We start from the raw sequence: 25,487 nt of genomic DNA, 5'->3' as shown, positions 1-25,487 counted from the left end.
GGGAAACACCGGGAAGGGTTCTGGGAACGAGCACCCCCGGTGTGGGGCTGGGAATTAGCGGGAAGGCTCCGGGAACGCTCTCCCCCCCGCTCAGGGGGCTGGGGATCACCGTGTCTCTCGGGGAGCGGGCCCATCCCCGTGTGCCGGCGCTGTTTCCACCCCCGGCCCCGCCCGGCCCCCGCGGCGGACGCGGCCCCGGCAGCGGCTGCCACGTCCCGGGGCGGGCGGGCGGCGCGGCCAATGGCGGGCGCGGCCGGGGCGGGGCGGGCCGGGGCCTTCGCCGGGCCTGGCGCGAGGGGCGCGGCCCCGGCGGCACAGACAGCGCGGCTGCGGACCGGGACGCACCATGTGCGGTGAGCACCGGCCCGGGGGCGCCGCGGGGCCCGGCCCGGCCCCGGCACGGCGGGAGGAGCCGCCGGGGCGGGCGCGCTGAGGCCGCGGCCGGGCGGGGACGCGGGCACGGCCGGCCCGGCTGAGGGGAGCGCGGCCCGGCCCCGTTATCCCGAGTGCGGCGGGCGGCTCGCTCCGCGCCGGGGGTTTAAAGGGCCGATTGCCGGCGGAGCGTGGGGACAAAGGGCCGCTGTGCCCGGGGACACCGGGGGGATTCCGGCGGGCAGGGCCGGCCCGGGGAAGGGGCGCTCCGGGGCCGCTCCAGCCGCGGCTCCGCTGCTCTCGGGGGCGCCGCTCCCACCCGGTGCCGGGGGTGGTTTTAGGCGTTGCTGCTCCGGTAATTTGCGCTCCGCAGGCCGGTCCGGGCCGGCCCGGTGTGGCACGGAGGAGTCTGGCCTGGCCCGGCTGTGCCGGACCGTGCCCGAGCTCGGCCCGAGCCGGGGCCGGTCTGGTCCTGGTCCTGGTCCTGGTCCTGGTCCTGGTTCTGGTTCTGGTTCTGGTTCTGGTTCTCCTCTCCTTCCACTCCGCTCCCCATGGCAGTGCAGCCACCCTGCCCATCCCTCACGCACAGGAATGTCATTTATCCTTCTCCTATCCCTTCCTGGTTTTCCATGGAAATTTATGCAACAGCACTCTCTTGGAATTTCCCTATTTTCTGTCCACTCTACCTTCTTTTTTCTTTTTTCCCTTCCCTGCATTTTTGTGTGCAAAATTATGCTCTCAGCGGGACTGTGCGTTTTACACTTAATGTGCAAGTTGCCATTTCTCTCATTGTTTTTGTGGGATGGAACCGGCGTTGCCTTCAAGCTGTCAAGCTGTGGAGAATCAGTCAGAGGCTCATACCTCAGCTCGTATTTAACACCGTGTTAATTCGTGTTTGAAAGTACAAAGCGGAGCAAAGCTAAGAATAGAAAGAATAATTATTATTATAAATAGTCTGCTGCAAGAATAGGGGTGGTTTTGGTGCCTCGTGCTTGCTGTATTTGAGGTTTGGCCTTTGAAATGTGCAATATTTACATTCTGCTCTTTGTCTTTTCTGCCGTGAAGCGCCGGGCAGTTCCCCAGCTGTGCTCGGGATTTGAGACGTTTCCCCACTTTTGGATACAAGTGAAGTTCTTCCTGGATATTGACACATTTTATGGGAAGAGTGAGAAAAGCACCGGGGATTATTGTCTCTGAGGGTTGCTCTGGGTTGTATCCTGGATCCTGATTTCCCAGGCAGCTGCAGGGCTCAAACACAACATTTCTGTCATGGAATTGTGGCTGGGGATGGACAAACCTGGCTTTATCCTGCCTTCAGAGTTTTATCCCATTCACACAGAAAGGTTAAGATGGGTTTTAAAAGAGATAAATGTGACAATGGTGCTGTTGTTACCTGAATTCTCAGATTTCTCAGTCTGTGACACTGAAGGGATTCCAGCCTCCAGACTGGAGTTATCAGTGCAGTGTTTTCAGCCTCATCTTCAGGTTTGTGACCTTAAAAATCTGATGGGCTGGTGCTGCTGGACAGGTGAAGGAAAGGAGCCTCCAAGTGTCTTGGTGCCTGCTGTGGGCACTGTTTGGGTGTGCTGGGGTTTGTTTCTAACACAGAAAAGCTGGCTTTGTCCTTGGCTGTGTGTCACACACCTGCAGTGTGAGCACCTGGCCAGGTGTGAGCTGGGTGTGCTTTGCTCTGAGAGTTCAATGGCATCTGCGAGACACTTCAGGAAACTGGTTTTTCCAGGGCTGTTCTGTAAATCAGTAAACCTGTCATCTGCCATGGCTGGATTTAATGAGCAAAGGGGATGGCAGAGTTCAGGTCTGGGTCTGGGGTGGTAGAATTGGGGTCAGGGATGGTAGAATTTGTGGGACAGCAGAATTCGGGTCAGGAGTAGCAGCAAAAGGGCAGAAAAAGGGACATTTTGGGACTCCAGGAGGTCCTCCAGCAGGGCTGAGCAGCAGTTTTGGGATGAAGGATGCCTTGGAGTTGCCTGGTGGATGTACTGATAACAAGGTCTATGGAAATGAGCCAACAGTAATAGGAAAAGGAATTTGGGAGTAAAGCCAGCCTGAGGGCTTTTCTGCTTTTGTAGGGAAAGGATTGCAAGAAGCAATTCCTTCAAGTATCTCAGTCATTTACCTTTGAGGGGTAAAGGCATTTCGTTTGCCTGGGAATGTGAAATTGGGGAACCTGAGCTCCAAAAAAGTTCATGAGGAAGATAAAGTTCTCAGAAGTAGTATTGTGGCTGTCAGCTGTAGAAATCAATAATGCCCATTTGTTGGGAATGTTATTCTGTTAAAATGACCTACTCTTTATAGGGAATTCTTTACATAGGATTTGTACCTGAGTGTTAAAAATCAGTGAGAGAGCTGAGTGTCAGAACAGCTGAATGCCTGTTCTGGTGGTTCCCCAGGTGAGGTGTTTAAGGCAAACCAGCAAGAAAGGAAATGCTTTACATTCTAAATTATATTGTTCAAGGGATTTCACTGGAGAGAACTTATTTCTGTGCATCTCAGTGTGGTTCAAGAGCTGCCTGATGAGCTGACATGCTTTGGGCTGCTCTTTCCAGTCCACACATGCAAAGTCCTGTGTGCTCCATGCCCAGTTCCAGAGGTGTCCCAGTGCTCCTTTCCCAGTTCAGAGCTGTCCCAGTGCTCCTTTCCCAGTTCCAGAGGTGTCCCAGTGCTCCTTTCCCAGTTCCAGAGGTGTCCCAGTGCTCCTTTCCCAGTTCCAGAGGTGTCCCAGTGCTCCTTTCCCAATTCCAGAGCTGTTTCAGTGCTCCTTTCCCAGTTCAGAGCTGTCCCAGTGCTCCTTTCCCAGTTCCAGAGGTGTGCCAGGGGTGGGAATGGTGCCCATGGGGTGGCACTGGTGCCCACACAGAGCCCATGGGGTGGCACTGGTGCCCATGGGGTGGCACCGGTGCCCACCTGAGCTGGGTTCTGGTGGCACTGACCCTCCTCTCCCCCCCAGGCATCTTTGCTTACCTGAACTACCATGTGCCCCGGACCAGGAGGGAGATCCTGGAGACGCTCATCAAGGGGCTGCAGCGCCTGGAGTACCGGGGCTACGACTCTGCAGGTACCCCTGGGCTCTGCTGGGGCTTCTGGGGGGCTCTGGGGGCTTTTCCTGGCGTGCTGGGAGTGCTTTCTGCCACCCTCTGCTGCTGAGGAAAGCTGGGACACAAACTGGATGTGCCCGTGGTCAGAGATTCGGATTAACTTCAATATACAGATTTCTGTAAGCATTCTTGATGTTTGTGTTTGGGCTTTTTTTTTTTTTTTTGTCTGTTTGGGGTTTTTTGGGGTTGTTTTGTTTTTCTTTTGTTTCCCAATGGTTTTAAAAATACCGACACGATGCAAAGCGAAAGCTTAGTTCTAATCTAATCTTAGTTCTAATCTAAAGGGTTTCTTGCCTTTATGTGGCAGGCCAGCTCTTGGAGAAAGGGCTCAGGAGGAATCAAAAAGGGCAGAATTTTTTGACAGAAAATACTGAAAAACCTGAAAATACAAAAACCTCTGCACTCTTTCTCCATGTGCAGAAGTTATTGCAGTATTAGTAATACTGTAATATTATTACAGTAATCATATGACGTTATTATTAATACTGTGCTAACTCTTTCTCCATGTCCCACGGGGTGGTTCAGGTGTGGGACTGGATGGAGGAAATGACAAAGACTGGGAGGCCAATGCTGGCAAAATCCACATTATCAAGCAGACGGGGAAGGTGAAGGCTCTGGATGAAGAGGTTCACAGTAAGTGTCTCCCTTTCCTCCTTTCCCTCGTTTTTGGTTTGAATATCCCCTGTTTTAGCCACAAACACGAATTTCCAGAGGTGTCAATGCTCAGGGTTGAGCTGTGAAGAGCCTGGTGATCCTCTGGCTATTGGTGTGAAGTCACAGAGAAATCCTGGTTTTTCCAAGATAAATGATTTGCATCTTACTAAAGCAAAACAGACCTGAAATCCATCGTGGGAAACAGGAAAAACTCCAAAATGAGCAACCAAAAAGTTCCTTGAGCTGGGGATTGAGGAATTAGCAGGAGATAATTATCCACACCTAGAGCTTGGGCAGAAGGAGAAACCTGTAGCAACCTCCCCCTGTTCCCTGTAGGAATCTCTTTCTGCCCTTTATTTAAACCTTAATTCATTAAATCTGAGCTCAGTGCAGAGATGCACGAAGGTGTTGGGAGGTGAATAGAGGCTGTCTGAGGGTGGGGAGATCTTTTCTTCTCAGCTTCACATTCAGAAGCTGCTGTGTTGGTGAAATTGGAGTCTTTTTAACCCGTTCTTGTGTTCACCTGGGGCACAGAGTGCTGAGTGTCCCAGGGGGGAGGTGAGTCAGTGTAAAATCAGTGTAATCTCTGTGTAAAATCAGTGTAATCTCAGTGTAAACCAGGAGCCAGAAAGCCCAGATGAGGTGGGGTGTGTGGTACAGAAACAGGGGATGGACAGAGCATTCCTCAAGGGAGATTTGAAAAGAAAGCATGAAAGAAAACATCAGGATACACAGTTTAAAAGAGATTGTGGAAACACTCGTGGAGTAAGAGGAGTACTTTTCCCCAAGAAATAATTTTTCCCAAAGAAACATTGATGCTCTTGGTAGCTTTGAAGAGACAGGGGTTAGGGATGCCTGAATAACCATGGGGGTGTGCAGGTGACAGGAGGGCAAGGAGCAGCCCAGGCTGGGCTTCTCCCTTAGGGGCTGCTTTTGGTTCTGGCACAGTGAGGAATGCAAGGAATGTTTTCTGTGTGTGTCCCTCAAACCCCCTGAGCTTTTGGTTGGTGTTTGATGATCCCAAAGGCCTTTTCCATCCTGATTTGTGTCCTGTGGGGTTTGCTGGCCCTGCCAGCGTTGCTGTCCTGCATCCCCCGGGTCCTGCTGAGGCTCCCAGGGCACGGACAGCCCCTCAGGATGAACCTTTGTTGTGCAGAGCAGCAGGACATGGACCTGGACATCGAGTTCGACGTGCACCTGGGCATCGCCCACACGCGCTGGGCCACGCACGGGGAGCCCAAACCGGTGAACAGCCACCCGCAGCGCTCCGACAGGAACAACGGTCTGGGGCTGCTCCTGGGGGGCTGCTGGGGGTCCTGGGGGGCTGCTGGGGGTCCTGGGGGGCTGTGCCTGCTCCTGGGGGGCTGCTGGGCCACGCACGGGGAGCCCAAACCGGTGAACAGCCACCCGCAGCGCTCCGACAGGAACAACGGTCTGGGGCTGCTCCTGGGGGGCTGCTGGGGGTCCTGGGGGGCTGCTGGGGGTCCTGGGGGGCTGCTGGGGGTCCTGGGGGGCTGTGCCTGATCCTGGGGGGCTGCTGGGGGTCCTGGGGGGCTGCTGGGGGTCCTGGGGGGCTGTGCCTGCTCCTGGGGGGCTGCTGGGCCATGCACGGGGAGCCCAAACCGGTGAACAGCCACCCGCAGCGCTCTGACAGGAACAACGGTCTGGGGCTGCTCCTGGGGGGCTGCTGGGGGTCCTGGGGGGCTATGCCTGCTCCTGGGGGTCCTGGGGGGCTGTGCCTGCTCCGGGGGGGCTGCTGGGGGTTCTGGGGTCCTGGGATCCTCTGCAGCTCCTCCTGGGGTCGCTGCTGGCCCCGGGTGTCCCAGGAGAGCTGCTGGCAGGCTGGGGCTGAGCAGGGCCTTTCCTGTGTCCCCAGAGTTCATTGTCATCCACAACGGCATCATCACCAACTACAAGGACCTGCAGAAGTTCCTGGTGAGTGACCCCAGGGAAGGGAAGGGGGAAGGAAAGGAAAGGGAGAAGGGAAGGAAAAGGAAAGGTGAGGGAGGAAGGCAGGAGCAGAGAAATGGAAAAGCGTGAGACAAAAGGAAGAAGAAGTTAAAGGCAAGGTGAAGGGCAGAGAGTAGTAAGAGCAAAGCAGGGGAAGGAGGGGAGGCAGGGGCTGCAGAGCCACAGGAGCTGTCCCTGCAGGAGAGCAAGGGCTACGAGTTCGAGTCGGAGACGGACACGGAGAGCATCGTCAAGCTGGTCAAGTACATGTACGACAACCGCGACAGCGACGACATCAGCTTCTCCACGCTGGTGGAGAGGGTCATCCAGCAGCTGGTAACTAACACTGGGGGCACTGGGCACAGGGGCACACAGGCCAGAAACACCCCCTGCACCCCGGGGCTGCTGCAGCACGGCCGGGCTGGTGGGAGTGGGGAGGGAGAGTTGTTCTGCTTCCAATCCTTCCCAAAACCCCAACCTGGGACAGTCTGTGCTGCTCCCAATCCTTCCCAGAGCTCCAGAAATCCTGGGAGAGTCTGTGCTGCTCCCAGTCCTTCCCAAAACCCCAACCTGGGACAGTCTGTGCTGCTCCCAATCCTTCCCAGAGCTCCAGAAATCCTGGGAGAGTCTGTGCTGCTCCCAGTCCTTCCCAAAACCCCAACCTGGGACAGTCTGTGCTGCTCCCAATCCTTCCCAGAGCTCCAGAAATCCTGGGACAGTCTGTGCTGCTCCCAGTCCTTCCCAAGCTCCATCAGCCCAGGGTTGCTGCTGACCCCTGCTGGGAGCTGCTGTGCCTCCCTCCCTGCCTGTGTGCAGGAGCAGGACCCAGCACAGTTCCCCCCTGGGTCACCTGCCAGGAACTCCTGTTGCTGGAGGGTTGTGGCACCTCCCTTCTGGGGCTGCTTTTGGCAGATCTTTGCCTCTGCAGGTCCCCTGACTGCACCCTGAGCTAGAGCAGGAGCCCCTGGGGTAGCCAGGGCAGTCTGAGGCTCCTTCAGTGGCTGAGGATGCACTGCCAGGCTCAGGGGAGGGAAATCCTTCCAGCATAGGGGAGGCTGGAGCCTGCAGGCAGTTCTGGAAACATCTCTGAAACCTCTTGGGTGTGTCCACAGAAACACAGGAGCAGTTTCTGTGCTGGGAACACTGAAACAGTGCCTGAGCCTCAGCTGAAATTTGTGTTTCTTGTTGCAGGAAGGGGCTTTTGCCCTTGTGTTCAAGAGTGTTCATTACCCTGGGCAGGCAGTCGGTACCAGGTGAGTGTGCCGTGGGAAGGAACATCCTTGCCCCCTGCCTGGTGCTTGTTTCTGTACCCCCAAGTTAAGACAGAGTGGAGATCATTCTCATCACACTGTATGTGCTGGGGAGAAGGTGGTTGTTGTTTTTCATGTCCTTTCTCTTGTTTTCCAACTGTCATAACAGAAAGCTCCCAGAAATGTTTTGGAAATGTCTTGGTGACCAGCTGTAGCACACCTGCTCTGGAGCAGCTTTGCTTTGGCATCCTCTGGGGATGATCTGAAAGGAGATGGTTTTACCTTTTCCTTTGTGCTTGCCCCTGTGGCAGCACTTGGACAGTTCCTCCTCTTGGCCTGGAATGTGGGCCAGCCTCGTGTGCAGGGGTTCTGTCCCACTTTTCAACAGCAGTGCCAAAAGCTGTGTGTGGGTGTGTGCAGTGAGGGCAGTCCCTGCTCAGGGCTGCCCTGACTCTGGGGGAGTTTCTCCATCCCTGATCCAGGTTCCTCCCATCCTCGTGTTCTTCATCCCGGGATGGTTTCAGCAGTGTTTGCAGCAGCTGCTCTGGGGGCTCTGGCTGTGCCCCCCTGCAGCTGAGGGGGGCACAAGGCCTGGGGGGGCCGTGAGGGTGTCCCCAGGGCTGAGCTGTCCCTGTGTCCCTGCAGGAGAGGCAGCCCCCTGCTCATCGGCGTGCGCAGCGAGCACAAGCTGTCCACAGACCACATCCCCATCCTCTACAGGACAGGTGAGTGGGGCAGCCCTAAATCTGACCCTAAACCTGACCCTAAACCCAACCCTAACCCCAATCCACAGAGCACATCCCCATCCTGTACAGGACAGGTGAGTGGGGACAGCTGAACCCCAAACCTGACCCTAAATCCTAATCCTAACCCACATCCCCATCCTGTACAGGACAGGTGAGTGGGGCAGCTGAACCCCAAACCTGACCCTAAACCCCAACCCTAATCCTAACCCACATCCCCATCCTGTACAGGACAGGTGAGTGGGGCAGCCCTAAATCTGACCCTAAACCTGACCCTAAACCCAACCCTAACCCCAGTCCACAGAGCACATCCCCAGGACCTGCTCCTGTCCTGCTGCAAGAGCCAGTCCCAGCAGCTCTGCCTTTTGGCTGATTAGCAATAACATTAATCTATTTGTGTAACACTGTGGTTTTTTATTGAATAGCTCAAATTTGGTTTGTTTGTTTTTTTTTTTTTTTTTTCCAATTGCACTTCCAGCTGTACAATCTATGGATCATTCTTTTGATGGAATATCCATAAAAATGGAGGAAGGTGCCCACCAGAGACAAAAAGCTAACACTTAAAATTTCAGACAAATCCTCCAGCTCCTTAGGAAAGGAATCATAAATATGCATTGTCTTTTTAATATGTGGCTGTTGCTTTCCATGCAGTGAAACATGTGGGAAAATCAAAATTCCTTCTTGATCAGAAACACCGCGAGCAGCACGCAGGAAAATCCACCCATCCCACTTCCAGCACTGGGACATAATGCTCAGCATATGTGCAAAAACTGATGACAGTGCAGCTTGTCCTGAGTGTTCCTGCAGCTCTGGCTGCAGAAGGAAACAGTGAATTGCCTTAAAAACAAACCCCACTAAAGCAGGAGGCTGCTGCAAGCACTGCCCAAAATTCCTGGTGTGGTTTGGGTGGTCAGAGCCCTGTCCTGCCCCAGGCATGGTGAGAGTCTGAGCTGGGCCTGCCTTCCCCTGTGCATTTATCTATCAGGGGAACCATCTGTCACTGTCCTGAAGGGCTTTAAAGCCAGCCCAGCTCACATCTGAGGCAGGAGAGCCTTTTCTGGCAGGGGAGGATGTGCCTGCACCTGCAGAATCCCTCGTGCAGGAAAGCAGTGCCACATAAGGAAGGCAATGCAGGGAATGCTCTATTTTGAGAGCCCAAATTTGCATGTTCTGATCAGGTCTGGGTGTTTCTGGTGGGGAGTGGCCACTGGCAGCTCTGCTCTGTCCCTTCTCAGCACCAAATCAGCCTGTCCTGCCTCAGCTCAGCAGCAAAGGTGCTGTTCTCCTCATTTACTGACTTGATAACTGAGCTGGGAGGCTCTGAATGGTTCTTCCTCACTGAATAACAACATGAAAGCAGTATTTTTCCCTCACATTTTCACCTGCAGAAGTGGGAGCCAGAGCACCACGAGCTCTGCTTGCATCACTGAATCAGATCAGTGTCTGGTAGGTGAAACAGCACCAGGGTTGTGCAATAAATATAGAATGGAGGAACTCCAGTGGTGCTGCTCTTCAGCAATGGTCCCATTTTGGGAGATAAGCTGATTAATCCACCCCCTCCCTCCCCATACCCTGCACAATGACTGGCAAACAGTTCTGCTGGAGGCTGGTGCTGAGCAGTAGGTGTTGGGTGCCTCATCTGCATCCCTGATGAGCTTCAGCACCGAGCAGCAGTGAGGAGGAGGAGGAGGAGGAGACAGTGTTGGGAATTTCCAGAGTACTCCAGGAAGGATCCCTGGTGAAAGGCTGAACTTTGAGCACAGATTTTCCCCAAGCTGGCTCTCAGTCCTGCGTGCCCTGATGAGCGCAGGGGTGGTTTCCTGAGCAGGTGAGGTGCCTGTGTTTGCTGTGCAGGAGCAAGGCTGAGCTCGTCATCCTGGGCTTCCTGAGCTGTGTCTGACACTGAGATCAGGCAGACAGAAATGGCTTTGGGTTCCACCTGTGGTGCTCAGGGTGGGCACACAAAGAGTTCCCCCAGTGCTGAGGGTAACAGAGAGAGAAGGAGCAGTGCTGCTCCATTCCAGAGAGGAAACTTAAAATGATAACAGGGCAGGTTTAATGGGGAAATGTGGCTGCTCATAAAGCACCTTGAATTCTCTGCCCGTGGAGCCACACAAAACATTAATTTGGATTTTCTCCTGATACTTCGCTCTACATTTCAGACACACCAGTAACACACTTGCAGACTTATTAAAAAGCAATCAAACTCTTGCAAGCCAGCTGAGGATGGGCCCAAGTGCTGCTGCCCCTTTTGCTGTGCAGGCAAATGTGAAAATAGTGCTTCATGTTGGTACCGTGCTTTGGGGGCTCTGCTGGTGTCACCTGTGCCCAGGGCTGTCACCTGGGCAGCCCCTGAGCCTCCTGTCTCCTAGGGAAGGACAAGAAGGGGAGCTGCAACCTGTCCCGAGTGGACAGCACCACCTGCCTCTTCCCCGTGGAGGAGAAAGCTGTGGAGTATTACTTTGCTTCTGATGCCAGGTAGGGTTTTCCTGCTCCTCTGGTGTGGGTGGAAATGTCCTGTTTAAAGGAACAAGGGATGGGGAGGCTGGGGTTTTCTGTGTGAATTACTTTGCAAATTACTTTACAAATACTAATCAAAACAGAGCTGCTGTTAAAATAATGAGCACTGGCCTTGGAATAGAGCGTTACCATTCTTGAGGCTCATTTCTGATTAAGATTTCCCAGGGATCGGAAACCTGAGGGAGTCCTGACCTAAATCAGCAGGCCAGGTGCTAATTATGAGGAGAATTGTGTTGATTCTCCAGGGATCTCTGCACCATCATCAATATACTATTATAATATAGTATAAATGTTATATATCTTAATAGTATAGTATAATAGAGTATATATTATATACTATATAATATAGTATAATAGATATCTTAATAGTATAGTATAATAGAGTATATATATAATATAGTATAATAGATATCTGAATAGTATAGTATAAGATAGCATATTATATATACTATGTAATATAGTATAATAATATCTTAATAGTATAATAGAATAGAGTATACATTGTGTACTATATAATATAGTATATTATATATCTGAATAGTATAGTGTAATTATCTATAAAATTCTTTCTCCTGTCCAGCTGAGGTCCATTCAGCAGGACAAACTGAGGCACTCTGCCTGCCTCTGGGGCAGTGTTATCTTTTTATATTAAAAACTACATGTACAATATTTACAATTACTTCCCAATACCCATCACCTCCGTCAGACAGTGAGCTTCTACTCCAAACCAATCTGTAAGTGCCACCATCACAGCAAGAGATGGAGGCCAAGAACAAGAAGGAGAAAGGCTGGACATGCCCAGATTGCTGTATTTTGCCTCCTGAATTCCCATTCTAAAAACCCCCCAAATTCTGTTTTTCACCCCGTGATAAATTCACTGTCATTCTACTTAAACTGTCGTGGTTGTAATTCTTCGTGTAAGGTTGGTAATTTTTAACATGGGTTAAAATCAAAGTCACAGGGCTCTGTGCCAGGCTCTCCGGGCCCCTGGCAGGGTTTGGGCAGCCCCAGAGGGATGTGCTGAGCCCGGCCGTGATGTCCCCGTGTCCCCACAGCGCCGTCATCGAGCACACCAACCGCGTGATCTTCCTGGAGGACGACGACGTGGCGGCCGTGGTGGACGGCCGTCTGTCCATCCACCGCGTCAAGCGCACGGCCGGCGACCACCCGGGCCGGGCCGTGCAGACCCTGCAGATGGAGCTGCAGCAGATCATGAAGGGTGAGAGCTGCTCCCTGCCCGCCTCCCTGCCTGACTGGGGCTGCAGTCACCCTGGGCCACCCCTGCCCCGAGCGGGGACAGGCTCTGCTCCGGTCTGGAGCACCTCTGGAGGTGCCGCAGCCTGGTGTGGTGCTGGGGAAAAAATCCTCACGTGTCATGGGACTTCCCCTCTAGTCTAGAGTTGTGGGGATGAGGATTTTGCCTCCAGCTTGAAGGTAAAATCCTCAGCTTGGGGCTGCAGTCACCCTGTGCCACCCCTGCCCCGAGCGGGGACAGGCTCTGCTCGGGTCTGGAGCACCTCTGGAGGTGCCGCAGCCTGGTGTGGTGCCTGGAGCATCCTCATGGGGAAAAAAGTTCTCACATGTCATGGGACTTCCCCTCTAGTCATTGACACCTTATGAGGAGAGTTGTGGGGCTGAGGATTTTGCTTTTTTCCTGCTTGGAGCCTTCTGGTTTTTAACCCAGACTGATCCCTCACCAAGTTGCCAGTCTGGATCTGCCCTTCACTGACACCTCCCAGAAGCTGGAATCAAGCTCTCACCATGAGCTGGTGTTTTGGCAGAAAATCAGTTTAATGATCTTTGGCTGGTCCAAGCTTTTCTCTACGTACACAGGACAAATGGCAACTAGCAGGAAGTAATTTAAAATTTGAGTTACCAGGAGGTAAAGTGTTCTAATTTGTTTTCTATCTTTCTTCATAGGTAACTTCAGCTCGTTCATGCAGAAGGAAATATTTGAGCAGCCAGAGTCTGTTGTTAATACCATGAGAGGAAGGGTCAACTTTGATGACTACACAGGTAATTGAGCTGGAGCCTCCCTCACTGAGTGTCCACAGTGGGTGCAGGGGAGGGAGGGGTGGAAATCTTGCTGGGATGGGATGAAATCTGTGTCCAGTGCCTCCAGAATCCCATGTGAAATGAAATCTGTGGCACAGTGCCTCCAGAATTGCATGTGCTGCTGGCAAGGTCCCATTTCTGATGGGTTTTTGCACATTTGGTGATGGAGATGGTGACACTCTGTTAGCACCAGTGGTTTTGGGAGCCTCTCCTCCCTGCTCACCCTGACTGGGCTCTCTGCTCTTGCCCACAGTGAACCTGGGGGGGCTCAAGGATCACATCAAGGAGATCCAGAGGTGTCGGCGCCTGATCCTCATCGCCTGTGGCACCAGCTACCACGCAGGAGTGGCAGTGAGTGCGGGGCTGCAGGGGCCAGGTGGGGTCCAGCAGGGCCTGGCTGTAGGTGGGGATTTGGGTTCTTCAGGCTGGGACACACTCAGGACACCCAGCATTACATAATTTATGTGCAGGGTTATGTAACCTGTGAGACTGACTTAGAGAAATCTCCATTTGAGGGAGGAGTTGGCCCCACAGGCCAATGAGTTTTACCCCCATACCTCCCTGCCCAGGTGAATTTTTATTAAATATAAAGCTGGTGGTGGTGCCAAGGCAAGGTTGCTTCTCCCAGGGGTTGGTGGTGACTGCAGTGTGGGCAATGTGAGTAATTAAAGTCTGGTCCAGCACTAATTGTCACATGGAGTTTAACAGTAATATTTTCCAGCGTGTGTGGCAGCTAGAAGGCTTTTTTGTGCTTTTATAACCGTGATGTAATAACCCCTGCCTCCCTGCCCCTCCCGTGCAGACCCGGCAGGTGCTGGAGGAGCTGACGGAGCTGCCTGTCATGGTGGAGCTGGCCAGTGACTTCCTGGACAGGAACACGCCCGTGTTCAGGGACGATGTCTGCTTCTTCCTCAGCCAGTCAGGTACCCCTGCGCCCCCTGCCCTGCCCTGCCCTGCCCCGGGGGGGGCACAGGGCACACTTTGGTGCCTCCCTGGGGGACTGGGCGGGTGCTCTTGGTGCCCTGGCAAGGTGACCCAGAGCTGAGTTAAAGGAGGGATTTATTGAAAGGCCTCCATGTCCCCGTGTCCCAGGGGAGACTGCAGACACGCTGATGTGCCTGAGGTACTGCAAGGAGAGGGGAGCCCTGACCGTGGGCATCACCAACACCGTGGGCAGCTCCATCTCCCGCGAGACCGACTGCGGGGTGCACATCAACGCGGGCCCTGAGATCGGCGTGGCCAGCACCAAGGTGGGGAGCCCCACGGCCTGGGCTGCGTTTGGGTTGTTTATTTTATTTTATTTTATTTTATTTTATTTTATTTTATTTTATTTTATTTTATTTTATTTTATTTTATTTTATTTTATATAATTCTTTTATTTCATATAATTCTTTTATTTCATATAATTCTTTTATTTTATATCATTCTTTTATTTTATGTCATTATTTTATTTTATGTCATTATTTCATTTTAAATTTTTATTTTATTTTAATATTTTATTTTAATATTTTATTTATTTTTAAATGTTGAAATTATATTTTTATTTTATTTTTGTTAATTTTATTTTATTTTAATATTTTTAATTTAAAATTGAGTTTATTATTTTTATTTTATTTTAGGTTCTATTTTTATTTGATCTTATTTTTATTTTTATTTGATTTTATTTTAATTTGTTTTATTTAATTCTATTTTTATTTTGTATTTTATTATTTTATTTTATATTTTATTTTTTAATTGTTTTATTTTATTTTTTATTTTATTTTTGATTTGATTTTAATTTGTTTTATTTAATTCTATTTTTAAATTTAAATTTAAATTTTATTTTTATTTTGTTTTAATATTTTTTATTTTTAAAAATTATTTTATTTTATTTATTTTTTATTTTTAGTTGTTTTATTTTTAGTTGTTTTTGTTTTACTTTTAATTTTTATTATATTTTATATTTTAATTTATTTTAATTTATTTCATTTCCCTTTTTAAAAAAATTTTATTTATTTTTATTTTTTTAGATAAGATAAAGGAAACTTTGTCTGCATGTAGCTCCCTCACTGGCTGTGCTTTTCCAAAGAAAATGGGATATTAAAACTGTCCCTTTAACGAATGGGGAAAATGTTTTTTACAGAACCCCAGTGTTTGTGTCCAGCTAACAGGATTGTTCTGGCTGGGGGAGAGGCAGCATGAGAGAACTCACTTTGCTGCCTTTCGTTTGGGTGAAGTGCTCCTGCATGCTGAAGTCTGCTTTGGCTCAGTTAAATTTAGAGGCGAGATGATGTCAATCTGTTACATAAATACAGCCAAAAACCACATTTGGGTTTAACAGTTCATGGGGGAATTTGATCATGGAAAATTCATGAGTCTCTTACGAGAAACTCTTGAAGGAGCTGTTTGTCCTGTTGTTTTCAGCCTGGACAGAAATGGCGTTTTTCATTTTTCCTCTGGCCATGTGGGGAGGCACCAAAGCTGTGCACAGAGGAAATCACAACCTGCGAAGTTTCTGCCCTGAGGTGGCCCAGAACTTCCTTTGGAGAATATTCTGAGCAGCCCGGGCACGTTGGGTGCTGTGCCAGCAGAGAGCTCCAATCCCCAGCAGGCTGAACAAATGCAGATTGTCTGGGCTCCTTCAGAGCCTCCAGAGCTTTCCTGGGTTCCTTCAGAGCCTCCAGAGCTTTTCTGGGTTCCACCAGAGCCATCCCAGCCTCCAGAGCTTGTCTTGGTTCCTTCAGAGCCATTCCAGAGCTTCTCTGGTTCCTTCAGAGCCATTCCAGCCTCCAGAGCTGGTCACAAAGCAGGACTTGGCAGTCAGCAGGGGTTGTAGAATACAAAATCAGGAGATATGGAATATAAAATCAGGGGATGTGGAGTATAAAGTCAGGGGATACGGAATAGAAAATCAGGGGATATGGAATATAAAACCTTGGTTGTTGTGTCCGAATCCCCTGGGGTGTGAGGGGATCACTGGTGAGCCCTGCCTGGTGAGCCCAGGTCCGTTTCTGGGAGCCAAAGCTGCCACTTGGAGATCAAAATCTGGGCTGAGATCTGCCGTGTGTGGTGCAGCAGTGACCTCCCGTGTCCCCTGCAGGCCTACACCAGCCAGTTCGTGTCCCTGGTGATGTTTGCCCTGATGATGTGTGACGACAGGATCTCCATGCAGGAGCGGCGCAAGGAGATCATGAGGGGGCTCAAGGGGCTGCCAGGTAGGGCCTGGGGCAGGGGGAGCTCAGCTGGGCTGGGTCTGGGCAAAGGGAGGGTGTCAGAGCTGTCACAATTCCTCACGGCCACGTCCCCTCAGGTGTCCCCAGGCCACCAAGCTGTCCAGTCCAGCTCTGAGCCCGGGGTTTTACAGTCCCTGCTGGCTGTGGGGGTCACTGGGGTGTGAGCACACTCAGGCTGGGCTTTCCCTCCCCTGCAGACCTGATCAAGGAGGTGCTGAGCATGGATGATGAGATCCAGAAGCTGGCCACGGAGCTGTACCACCAGAAGTCTGTGCTCATCATGGGACGGGGCTACCACTATGCCACGTGTCTGGAGGGAGCCTTGGTAAGGTTCTGGGATTAAAGAATTCACAGAGCCACATTTCAGACCTCTGTGCACCACACCCGGCTCCAGGTGCAGCTGGGGAGGGAGCCTTGGTGAGGTTCTGGGATTAAAGAATCCACAGAGCTGGTTAAAAACCACGACAAGGTGGCTCAAAGTGTAAATGAATCCTTTGCCCCCTGCAGAAAATCAAAGAAATCACCTACATGCACTCGGAGGGGATCCTGGCTGGGGAGCTGAAGCACGGGCCCCTGGCCCTGGTGGACAAGCTGATGCCTGTGATCATGATCATCATGAGAGACCACACCTATGCCAAGTGCCAGAACGCCCTGCAGCAGGTCATTGCGCGGCAGGTGAGGGCTGGGAGGGGTCTGCAGGGCTCCAGAGGGGCTGCTCCTGGCAGGAACTGCTGACCTGGGTGTCTGCAGGGCTGCTTTTAACAGAAGCTGCTCACCTGGGTGTCACTGCCCACCTGGGTGCTCTGGGCATCTCACAGCAGCCCTTGCAGCAATTGCAGAAGCCTGGCATGCTCTGTTTAACCCTTAAATACCCCCCAGGGCACGTGGAGCTGTTTGGCTCTAAATTAAGTCCCATTGGTTCTAAATTTGGTTCTAAATTTGGTTCAATGTGAAGCTGTTTGGTTCTCAGTTAAGCAGTAGATTTTGCCGCTGGCAGGGAAGAACCCCCCAGATGTGCTTCCCTTTGGGGAAGAACCCCCCAGATGTGCTTCCCTTGGGGTAGAACCCCCCAGATGTGCTTCCCTTTGGGGTAGAACCCTCCAGATGTGCTTCCCTTCGGGGGAGAACCCCCCAGATGTGCTTCCCTTTGGGGAAACTCTCCAGATGTGCTTCCCTTTGGGGAAGAACCCCCCAGATGTGCTTCCCTTTGGGGAAGAAGCCCCCAGATGTGCTTCCCTTGGGGTAGAACCCCCCAGATGTGCTTCCCTTGGGGTAGAACCCCCCAGATGTGCTTCCCTTTGGGGAAGAACCCCCCAGATGTGCTCCCCGCCAGCCCCTGCCCTGTGTTGCAGGGCCGGCCCGTGGTGATCTGCGACAAGGAGGACATCGAGACCATCAAGAACAACAAGAGGACGATCAAAGTGCCCCACTCGGTGGATTGCCTGCAGGGCATCCTGAGCGTCATCCCCCTGCAGCTGCTGGCCTTCCACCTGGCCGTGCTGCGCGGCTACGACGTGAGTGCTGCACCCTCCCGGGGGCTGCAGGGGGGCTGCAAGGCTGCTGCGGGGCTGCTGCGGGGCTGGGGGGTGCTGCAAGGCTGCGGATGCTGCACGGCTGCTGCAGGGCTGGGTGTGACCACGTTCACAGGAGTCCCAGGATGAGGGAAGGGATGAGAATGTTGACTCCATGTTTCAGGAGTGGTATATATTATCATTAAAATATAAATAGTATGTATAATAATATAATATATATAATAATTATTATGTATAATATATATCACAAAATAGTATAAATATAATATAATATAATATAATATAATATAATATAATATAATATATAATAATAACATATATTATATATTAATTACATATATTATATATTACTATATATTATATTTTATTAATAATATATTTTATTATATATTTTATCTATTTTATTATAATATATAATATATATTTTATTATATAATATATATTTTATTATATATATTATATTAAAATTATACTAAAAGAATAAAAGAAAGGATCTCATCAGAAGGCTAGCTAAGAATAGAAAAAGAAAGAAAGAATGACAACAAAGGTTTGTGGCTCAGACTCTCTGTCCGAGCCAGCTGACTGTGATTGGCCATTAATTAGAAACAACCACATGAGACCAATCACAGATGCACCTGTTGCATTCCACAGCAGCAGAAAATCAATGTTTGCATTTTGTTCCTGAGGCTTCTCAGCTTCTCAGGAGGAAAAAATCCTAAGGAAAGGATTTTCATGAAACATGTCTGTGCCAGCTGGGGCTGCTGCAGGGCTGGGTGTGACCATGTTCAGCTCTGGCCCAGGGGCTGCAGCAATCAGGGCTGTGGAGCTTTATTCCCTGCACTGATTGGTAGGAAATGAAGGGGAAAATGTGTTGGATTGTTTTCAGTTGGAAGGCAGAGCAGTTCCACAGGTTACAGAGCTCTGCACAAACAAACAAACAAACAAACAAAGCAAGTGTGTAAATTCTCACCAGCCTGTTCTTTCTCCTCCCTCTCTGCAGGTTGATTTTCCAAGAAATCTGGCCAAGTCCGTAACTGTAGAGTGAAAGATCATCTGACTCATAGGGGCAAAGGGGAATTAAATGAAAAGACTTTTTTTGGTACCAAAATAACTCGATTTTAAAGCCCCCTAGGTAAATCTTATTTTGGTAAACCGCTGTTTGTGTACAAGATCACCACAATTCCATTGCATTAGTGATTGTCCAGTTGATTCCACGTGCTCCATCAATAGCTCTGGGGTTGGTATTTTGTTTTGATCAATAGGCTTCCATGAAAGATGTTCAATGGTTTTCCTAAAGATTGCAGAGTGCTGTAGGTGAGGGGTTACTCTGGCTGAGCCCAGGCACTGCTGGGGGAGCTCTGCAGGGATCCTCAGTGTCCTGTGAGACAGCAGGACAGCAGGACACACAGCTGGAGCAGGAATTTCACCAGTGCAGGCAAACCTTGGGCTGAGCTCTGCCCCAGGAGCAGGAGGGGATTCAGCACAGCCTGGGTAAGGCCCTGCTGCTCCAGAGGGGTTTAATCCAGGCCAAACCCAGGGCAGGTGACAATCCTGTGGCCAGGGGGACCCAGCAGGGCCAGGGCTGGGGGCACAGGGGTGGCAGGGCTGGCTCTGAGCTGCTGCTGCTGCTGCTGCTGCTGCTTGGGGCTGTTAAAGCAAGGGGAGCTTGTGCTGTGCTGAGGGTTTCCCCTGGGACTGGGAGCACGCCTGGGTGTGGCACCTGGGTGTGACAGATCTGAGTGTGACACACCTGGATGTGACAGTTCTGAGTGTCCCAGCTGTGTGACACACCTGGATGTAACACATCTGGATGTGACACACCTGGGGTGACCCAGCTCTGTGACTTCAACACACCTGAAGGGCATAAAAAGGCTCCATAAACACGACAGAAATAACCTTTGAAAATTGCCTTGGTAATTAAGGAATTACCTAAAGAAATTACCTTGGTAATATGTCCATGACAGGCTTGAAGGGAATCAAAAATGCCACAGAAAATAATACTCAAAATGCCGCAGCAAATACTCAGAATGGCACAGCAAATACCCCTTCAGGACCGAAAACCTGACTTTCCAGAGTCACCAAAGGGCAGTTATTCTGTGTTTCCTCATGTGCAAAGGTGAATTTCCTCCCCCTTAGCTGGGATTTGAATTGGCTCTCCACAGGCACTGTCAGACCGTGCCACAAGGTGTAAAACAGTGCTGGGGGTGTTCCAGGTGATTTACTGCCCTGAGAAATGGCTTTAGCAAATGGGCAGTGCCCAGTTCCCCTGGCACAGGGGCTGTTCCCAAAGATTCTCTGGAATTCTGTGTTTTATAAACCCCCAGGGACTCTTCAGTTCAGTTCAGTGCCCAGATGAATTTCAATTGATGAAATGAAATGCTGAGTGCCTGCAAAAGCCCCTCAGAGCCAGAGCCTGTGTTTATTAACCTGTCCCACTGTTGGTTTGTGAGCACACCGTGCTGCCAGCGTCTGCTTGAGAGCAAAAAGTGGAAATTGCTGCATTTTGGGTCAGCAAAAGCTCCGTGTGTGTGAGGCCCTGCCCTGCCACAGCTGTGCCCTTCAGTGCAGGGGAAAACAAATTGTGCAGTGCTCACAGTGGCAGAGAGCTCCCCATCTTCCCCCTCTTCCTCCTCCTCTTCCTCCTCCCAAAGCCCTGCAGGGCTGGGTCCAGGCTGGGTTCCCCCTGGCCCAGGGATGTGCAGTGCCCCATCCTTTGCTCTCAGAACGGTGCCTGTTAATTAATATTAATTACATATTAATATTAATTAATAAACACTCATTAAAACCCCCACGAGGGGGACGATGGGGGGCCCTTTTCTGTCCCCCTGGCACAGAGCATTGGGGCAGCCAGCCCTGGAGAATTTTAGTGCAGGAGTTTCGGTGCAGGCTGTGGCACCTTGGGGAGAGCCAAGGGGACCAAAGATCCGAGTTGGGAGTGTCCAGCGTGGTTGTGCTGAGCTCTCTGAGGGATTTCCCTGTCACACCCCGTTGTTGGTGGTGGTGGTGGTGCAGTGGGAATGCACAAAGGACTCTCTCTGCCTTTCCTTACCTCATTCTGCCCCCCTGTTGCATCTCTGAACGATGGATGATGCTCCTCTTCCCCTTAGGAAAAGACTTGTAGGATGTCTCGTGGTATTTATTGACAGCCAGTCAGCCTTCTGCTCTCCCAAATGAATGTTTTGCTTACTGAGCCAGTGAAATCCTCTCCTGCCTCGCTGAGGGGTTGAAACATTCAGTAGTGCTGTCTCTAAAATTGAGCCACAGGTAAACACAAACCTGCAGAGCCCTTTGCTGTCACAGATTATTCTGGTGTGAGGAGGCTTTAATTCCCCAAAGCTCAGCAGATTCCCCAAAGCTCAGCCCACCTTTCTGCCCAGCAGTTCTCACCCCGCTTCCACACTCCAGTTAAGCTGCACATGGAATTTGCTGCAGCCAGAAAGGTTTTTTTGGGTATTTTTCCCCCCTGGCTGTGATGCAGAAGGGCTCTGGGCAGTTTTTTCTTCCCCAGATTTTCTGTGCAGAGCCCATCAGTGCCTGGGGCTGGGCAGGGCATCTCCTGCTGCCCCAAAAGCTGCTGAGAGAGCCAGAACAGCAGAGGAATGACAGAAATGCAGACTCTGGTGAGGAAGGCTCCTCCCCAGCCTCCCTTTTAAATGAAATCTGCCCTCTGCAGTCATCCCTGCCTCTCTAGGAAGGTAATAAAAATCCAGTTTCTCTGCACTTGAACAGCCAGTTTGATCCTGATTTTGGATTCCAAACATTCAGTTTCCAAGCCACCGAGGTCTCACGCAAGTGAAGATTATAATTTTATTTAAGCAACAAGACAAAGGGCAGGGAGTTTTAGTGCAGTAAAATCATTAATGATGGGATAATTTTGACACCAGCTGGGCTGATTTGGGAGCTCTGCTCTGCTCATTGCACTGCAGGCACCCACAGTTGGGTGGATGGAGGGAGAGGATGAAATTAAATAGCTCAAGTAGCAGGTCAGTGTTTAGCTGTGGCTGATTTTAGATCCTGCCTGAATGTACCAAACTGCCTCAAAGCATGGAGTCCCTCCTCCTCACCAGGACAGGAAGAAGAAGAAACAGAAGTATTTGGGTTGGCAAAAAAAAAAAAAAAAAAAAAAAGGAAAAAAAAAAGAAAAGAAAACTTTATTTGCCTTCAATTCAGTTTCTGTAAATAGAGATTTGAGTGGCAAACCCACATTTTTCCCTTGTAGATTCTGTGCTGTACATATCCAGCTGGCTGGGGCTGTGGGACCAGACTGTGTTTGTCGTGTGCTCTAGGAGATGTCTTTTATTCTGTCTGTAGTGTTTATTATCATTTGGGTTTTGTCTCTTTGCTTACTGTTTTTGTATCTCACCCTTTGAATAAAATCAAGTGCCCTACATTAACCAAATGGAACTGCTGGTCTTTAGTTGAATGCACTGAGGACAGAGGTGACCCCTGGGGAGGTTCAGGGCTGGGGGGACAGAGCAGAAAAGCTCAGGGCTGAGCAGTGGGGCTGTTGTGGGTCAGGTTCAGCATTTCATTTCTCGTGTTTCACCTACCATGATTCTCACTGAATTATTATTTAATGATCACGGGGACAGCAGAGCCCGTCCCTGGCCGTGCCCAGTGAGTGTCACCCACATCCCACAGCTCCTGGCTGGGTGAGGCTGGGCTGGAGCCCGAGGGGCAGGGCAGGGCAGGGGCTCAGGGCTGAAACACAGCCGGGTGCCGTGGTCAGGGAGCGCCAGGGTGACAGAGCCCTGGAGTTCCACCCCTGGATTTCCATCTCTGCAATTCCACCCCTGGAATTCCAGCCCTGGATTTCCATGTCTGGAATTCCACCCCTGGATTTCCAGCCCTGGATTTCCACCCCTGGATTTCCACCTCTGGATTCCCATCTCTGCAATTCCACCCCTGGAATTCCAGCCCTGGAGTTCCAGCCCTGGATTTCCACTCCTGGATTTCCACCCCTGGATTTCCAGCCCTGGATTTCCATCTCTGCAATTCCACCCCTGGATTTCCACCCCTGGATTTCCACCCCTGGATTTCCACTCCTGGATTTCCACCCCTGGATTTCCACCCCTGGCTTTCCACCCCTGGATTTCCAGCCCTGGATTTCCAGCCCTGGATTTCCATCTCTGCAATTCCACCCCTGGATTCCCATCTCTGCAATTCCACCTCTGGAATTCCAGCCCTGGATTTCCAGCTCTGGATTTCCATGTCTGGAATTCCACACCTGGATTTCCACCCCTGGATTTCCACCTCTGCAATTCCACCTCTGGAATTCCACCCCTGGATTTCCACCTCTGGATTTCCATGTCTGGAATTCCACACCTGGATTTCCACCCCTGGATTTCCACCTCTGGAATTCCACACCTGGATTTCCAGCCCTGGATTTTCACCTCTGGATTTCCATCTCTGCAATTCCACCCTTGGATTTCCATTTCTGCAATTCCACCCCAGGAATTCCATCTCTGGAACTCCACCCCTGGATTTCCAGCTCTGGATTTCCACCTCTAGAATTCCACCCTTGGATTTCCATGTCTGGAATTCCATGTCTGGAATTCCACACCTGGATTTCCAGTCCTGGATTTCCAGCCCTGGATTTCCAGCCCTGGATTTCCATCTCTGGAATTCCACCCTTGGATTTCCATGTCTGGAATTCCATGTCTGGAATTCCACACCTGGATTTCCAGCCCTGGATTTCCAGCCCTGGATTTCCAGCCCTGGATTTCCATCTCTGGAATTCCACCCTTGGATTTCCATGTCTGGAATTCCATGTCTGGAATTCCACACCTGGATTTCCAGCCCTGGATTTCCACTCCTGGATTTCCAGCCCGGGATTTCCATCTCTGCAATTCCAGCCCTGGATTTCCACCCCTGGATTTCCACTCCTGGATTTCCATCTCTGGAATTCCACCCTTGGAAATCCACCCCATTCCTCATGGGTTCATTTCTGCAGGGTGGCAGAACCCTGGAATTCCACCCCTGGATTTCCAGCCCTGGATTTCCACCTCTGGAATTGCAGACCTGGACTTCCACCTCTGGATTTCCACCCCTGGATTTCCAGCCCTGGATTTCCACCTCTGGAACTCCACTCCTGGATTTCCACCTCTGGATTTCCACCCCTGGATTTCCAGCCCTGGATTTCCATCTCTGCAATTCCACCCCTGGATTTCCACCCCTGGATTTCCACCTCTGGATTTCCACCCCTGGATTTCCATCTCTGCAATTCCATGTCTGCAATTCCACCCCTGGATTTCCACCCCTGGATTTCCATCTCTGGAATTCCACCCCTGGATTTCCATATCTGGAATTCCATCTCTGGAATTCCATCCCTGGATTTCCACCCCTGGAATTCCAGCCCTGGATTTCCACCCCTGGATTTCCATCCCTGCAATTCCACCCCTGGATTTCCACCCCTGGAATTCCAGCCCTGGATTTCCATCTCTGGAATTCCAGCCCTGGATTTCCACCTCTGGAACTTCACCCCTGGATTTCCATCTCTGGAATTCCACCCCTGGATTTCCACTCCTGGATTTCCACCCCTGGATTTCCATCTCTGGAATTCCACCCCTGGATTTCCAGCCCTGGATTTCCATCTCTGGAATTCCACCCCTGGATTTCCATCTCTGGATTTCCACCCTTGGAAATCCACCCCATTTCTCATGGGTTCATTTCTGCAGGGTGGCAGAACCCTGGATTTCCACCCCTGGATTTCCAGCCCTGGAAGGTGGAGCTGTTGCTTTTAGGGCCGCCTGTCCCTTTAGCAGGTGGATTTAGTGTTTCAAGGTCCCTTTGTGGGTGCAGTTGGTGTTTCACGGTCCCTTTTGCAGGTGGATCGCATCGCTGCCTCCCGAGACTGAGCCCGGAGCTGCTGAGGAGAGAGAGCAGAGCCAGGGGTGAGCGGGCTCTGCTCTGATGTGACACTGCCTGGGGGTGGCACCAGCCCCGGGGTGACACCGGCCCTGGGGTGACACCTGCCCTGATGTGACACCTGCCTGGGTGACATTGGCACCAAGGTGATGCCACCCCAAGGTTGGCATTATCCCAAGGGTGACACCATTCCCAAGGTAACACCATCCCCAGAGTGACACCATCCCAGGGGTGACACTGGCACCGAGGTGATGCCACCCCAAATGGTGGCACTGTCCCAAAGGTGACACCATCCCAGGGCCCCCCGAGCCCCCAGTGTTTGCTCCCCAGCCCCCTAAATGTGAGTGCTGAGCACTGAACAAAGCCCAGAGCCACCCTGGGGAGGTGACACAAATGGGGAGGTGACACAAATGGCAGGTGACACAAATTGGAGGTGGCACGAATGGGGAGGTGACACCCCCAGAGGGCACCGTTTCTGCTGTGTTTGCACTGGAGTTCTCCTCCTGTCTGTAGTTTTAAGCAATAAAAATCTGCAGGGATTCCCTTGGTTTGCAGAGCCCAAAGGGGAGTGTTTTTCCCAAAAAAGGGAGTGTTTTACCCAAAAAAGGAGTGTTTTTCCCAAAAAAGGGAGTGTTTTACCCAAAAAGGGAGTGTTTTTCCCAAAAAAGGGAGTGTTTTACCCAAAAAAGGAGTGTTTTTCCCAAAAGGGGGAGTGTTTTACCCAAATAGGGGAGTGTTTTACCCAAAAAGGGAGTGTTTAACCCAAAAAAGGGAGTGTTTTACCCAAAAAGGGAGTGTTTAACCCAAATAGGGGAGAGTTTTACCCAAAAAGGGGAGTGTTTTGCTCAAAAAGGGCAGTGTTTTACCCAAATAGGGGAGTATTTTACCCAAAAAGGGAGTGTTTTTCCCAAAAAAGGGAGTGTTTTACCCAAAAAAGGAGTGTTTTTCCCAAAAGGGGGAGTGTTTTACCCAAAAAGGGGAGTGTTTTACCCAAATAGGGGAGTGTTTTACCCAAAAAGGGGAGTGTTTAAACCAAAAAAGGGAGTGTTTTACCCAAAAAGGGAGTGTTTAACCCAAAAAAGGGAGTGTTTTACCCAAAAAAGGGAGTGTTTTACCCAAAAAGGGAGTGTTTAACCCAAAAAAGGGAGTGTTTTACCCAAAAAGGGAGTGTTTAACCCAAAAAAGGGAGAGTTTTACCCAAATAGGGGAGTGTTTT

General features: G+C 50.9%; 1 protein-coding gene across 7 annotated transcripts; it reads left to right on the top strand.

Annotated features, from left to right (window-relative positions):
• The first annotated feature begins 286 nt into the window (after positions 1 to 286).
• GFPT1 (glutamine--fructose-6-phosphate transaminase 1) lies at positions 287 to 24,744 on the top strand. 7 transcript variants are annotated; one of them, XM_058820032.1, is made up of 20 exons: positions 287 to 353; positions 3,341 to 3,448; positions 4,014 to 4,121; positions 5,299 to 5,424; positions 6,019 to 6,077; positions 6,294 to 6,428; positions 7,284 to 7,345; positions 7,988 to 8,067; positions 8,564 to 8,617; positions 10,458 to 10,563; positions 11,661 to 11,824; positions 12,526 to 12,621; positions 12,914 to 13,011; positions 13,463 to 13,583; positions 13,753 to 13,910; positions 15,740 to 15,854; positions 16,070 to 16,197; positions 16,380 to 16,547; positions 17,225 to 17,386; positions 24,232 to 24,744. In XM_058820032.1, the coding sequence occupies exons 1-20, from the start codon at positions 347 to 349 to the stop codon at positions 24,259 to 24,261; spliced, it is 2,085 nt and encodes a 694-aa protein (XP_058676015.1). In that variant the 5' UTR covers positions 287 to 346; the 3' UTR covers positions 24,262 to 24,744. The 7 variants fall into 7 exon arrangements, with proteins under 7 accessions (XP_058676015.1, XP_058676014.1, XP_058676017.1 ...); XM_058820031.1 differs by lacking the exon at positions 24,232 to 24,744 and adding an exon at positions 18,405 to 21,561; XM_058820034.1 differs by lacking the exon at positions 8,564 to 8,617 and having other exon boundaries at positions 24,232 to 24,742.
• Positions 24,745 to 25,487: the final 743 nt, after the last annotated feature.

This window comes from Ammospiza caudacuta, chromosome 26 (genome assembly GCF_027887145.1).
Source record: "Ammospiza caudacuta isolate bAmmCau1 chromosome 26, bAmmCau1.pri, whole genome shotgun sequence".
Classification (NCBI taxonomy): Eukaryota; Metazoa; Chordata; class Aves; order Passeriformes; family Passerellidae; genus Ammospiza; species Ammospiza caudacuta.
Note: the sequence above shows the minus strand (reverse complement) of the source record. Positions and strands in the feature narration are given on the sequence as shown.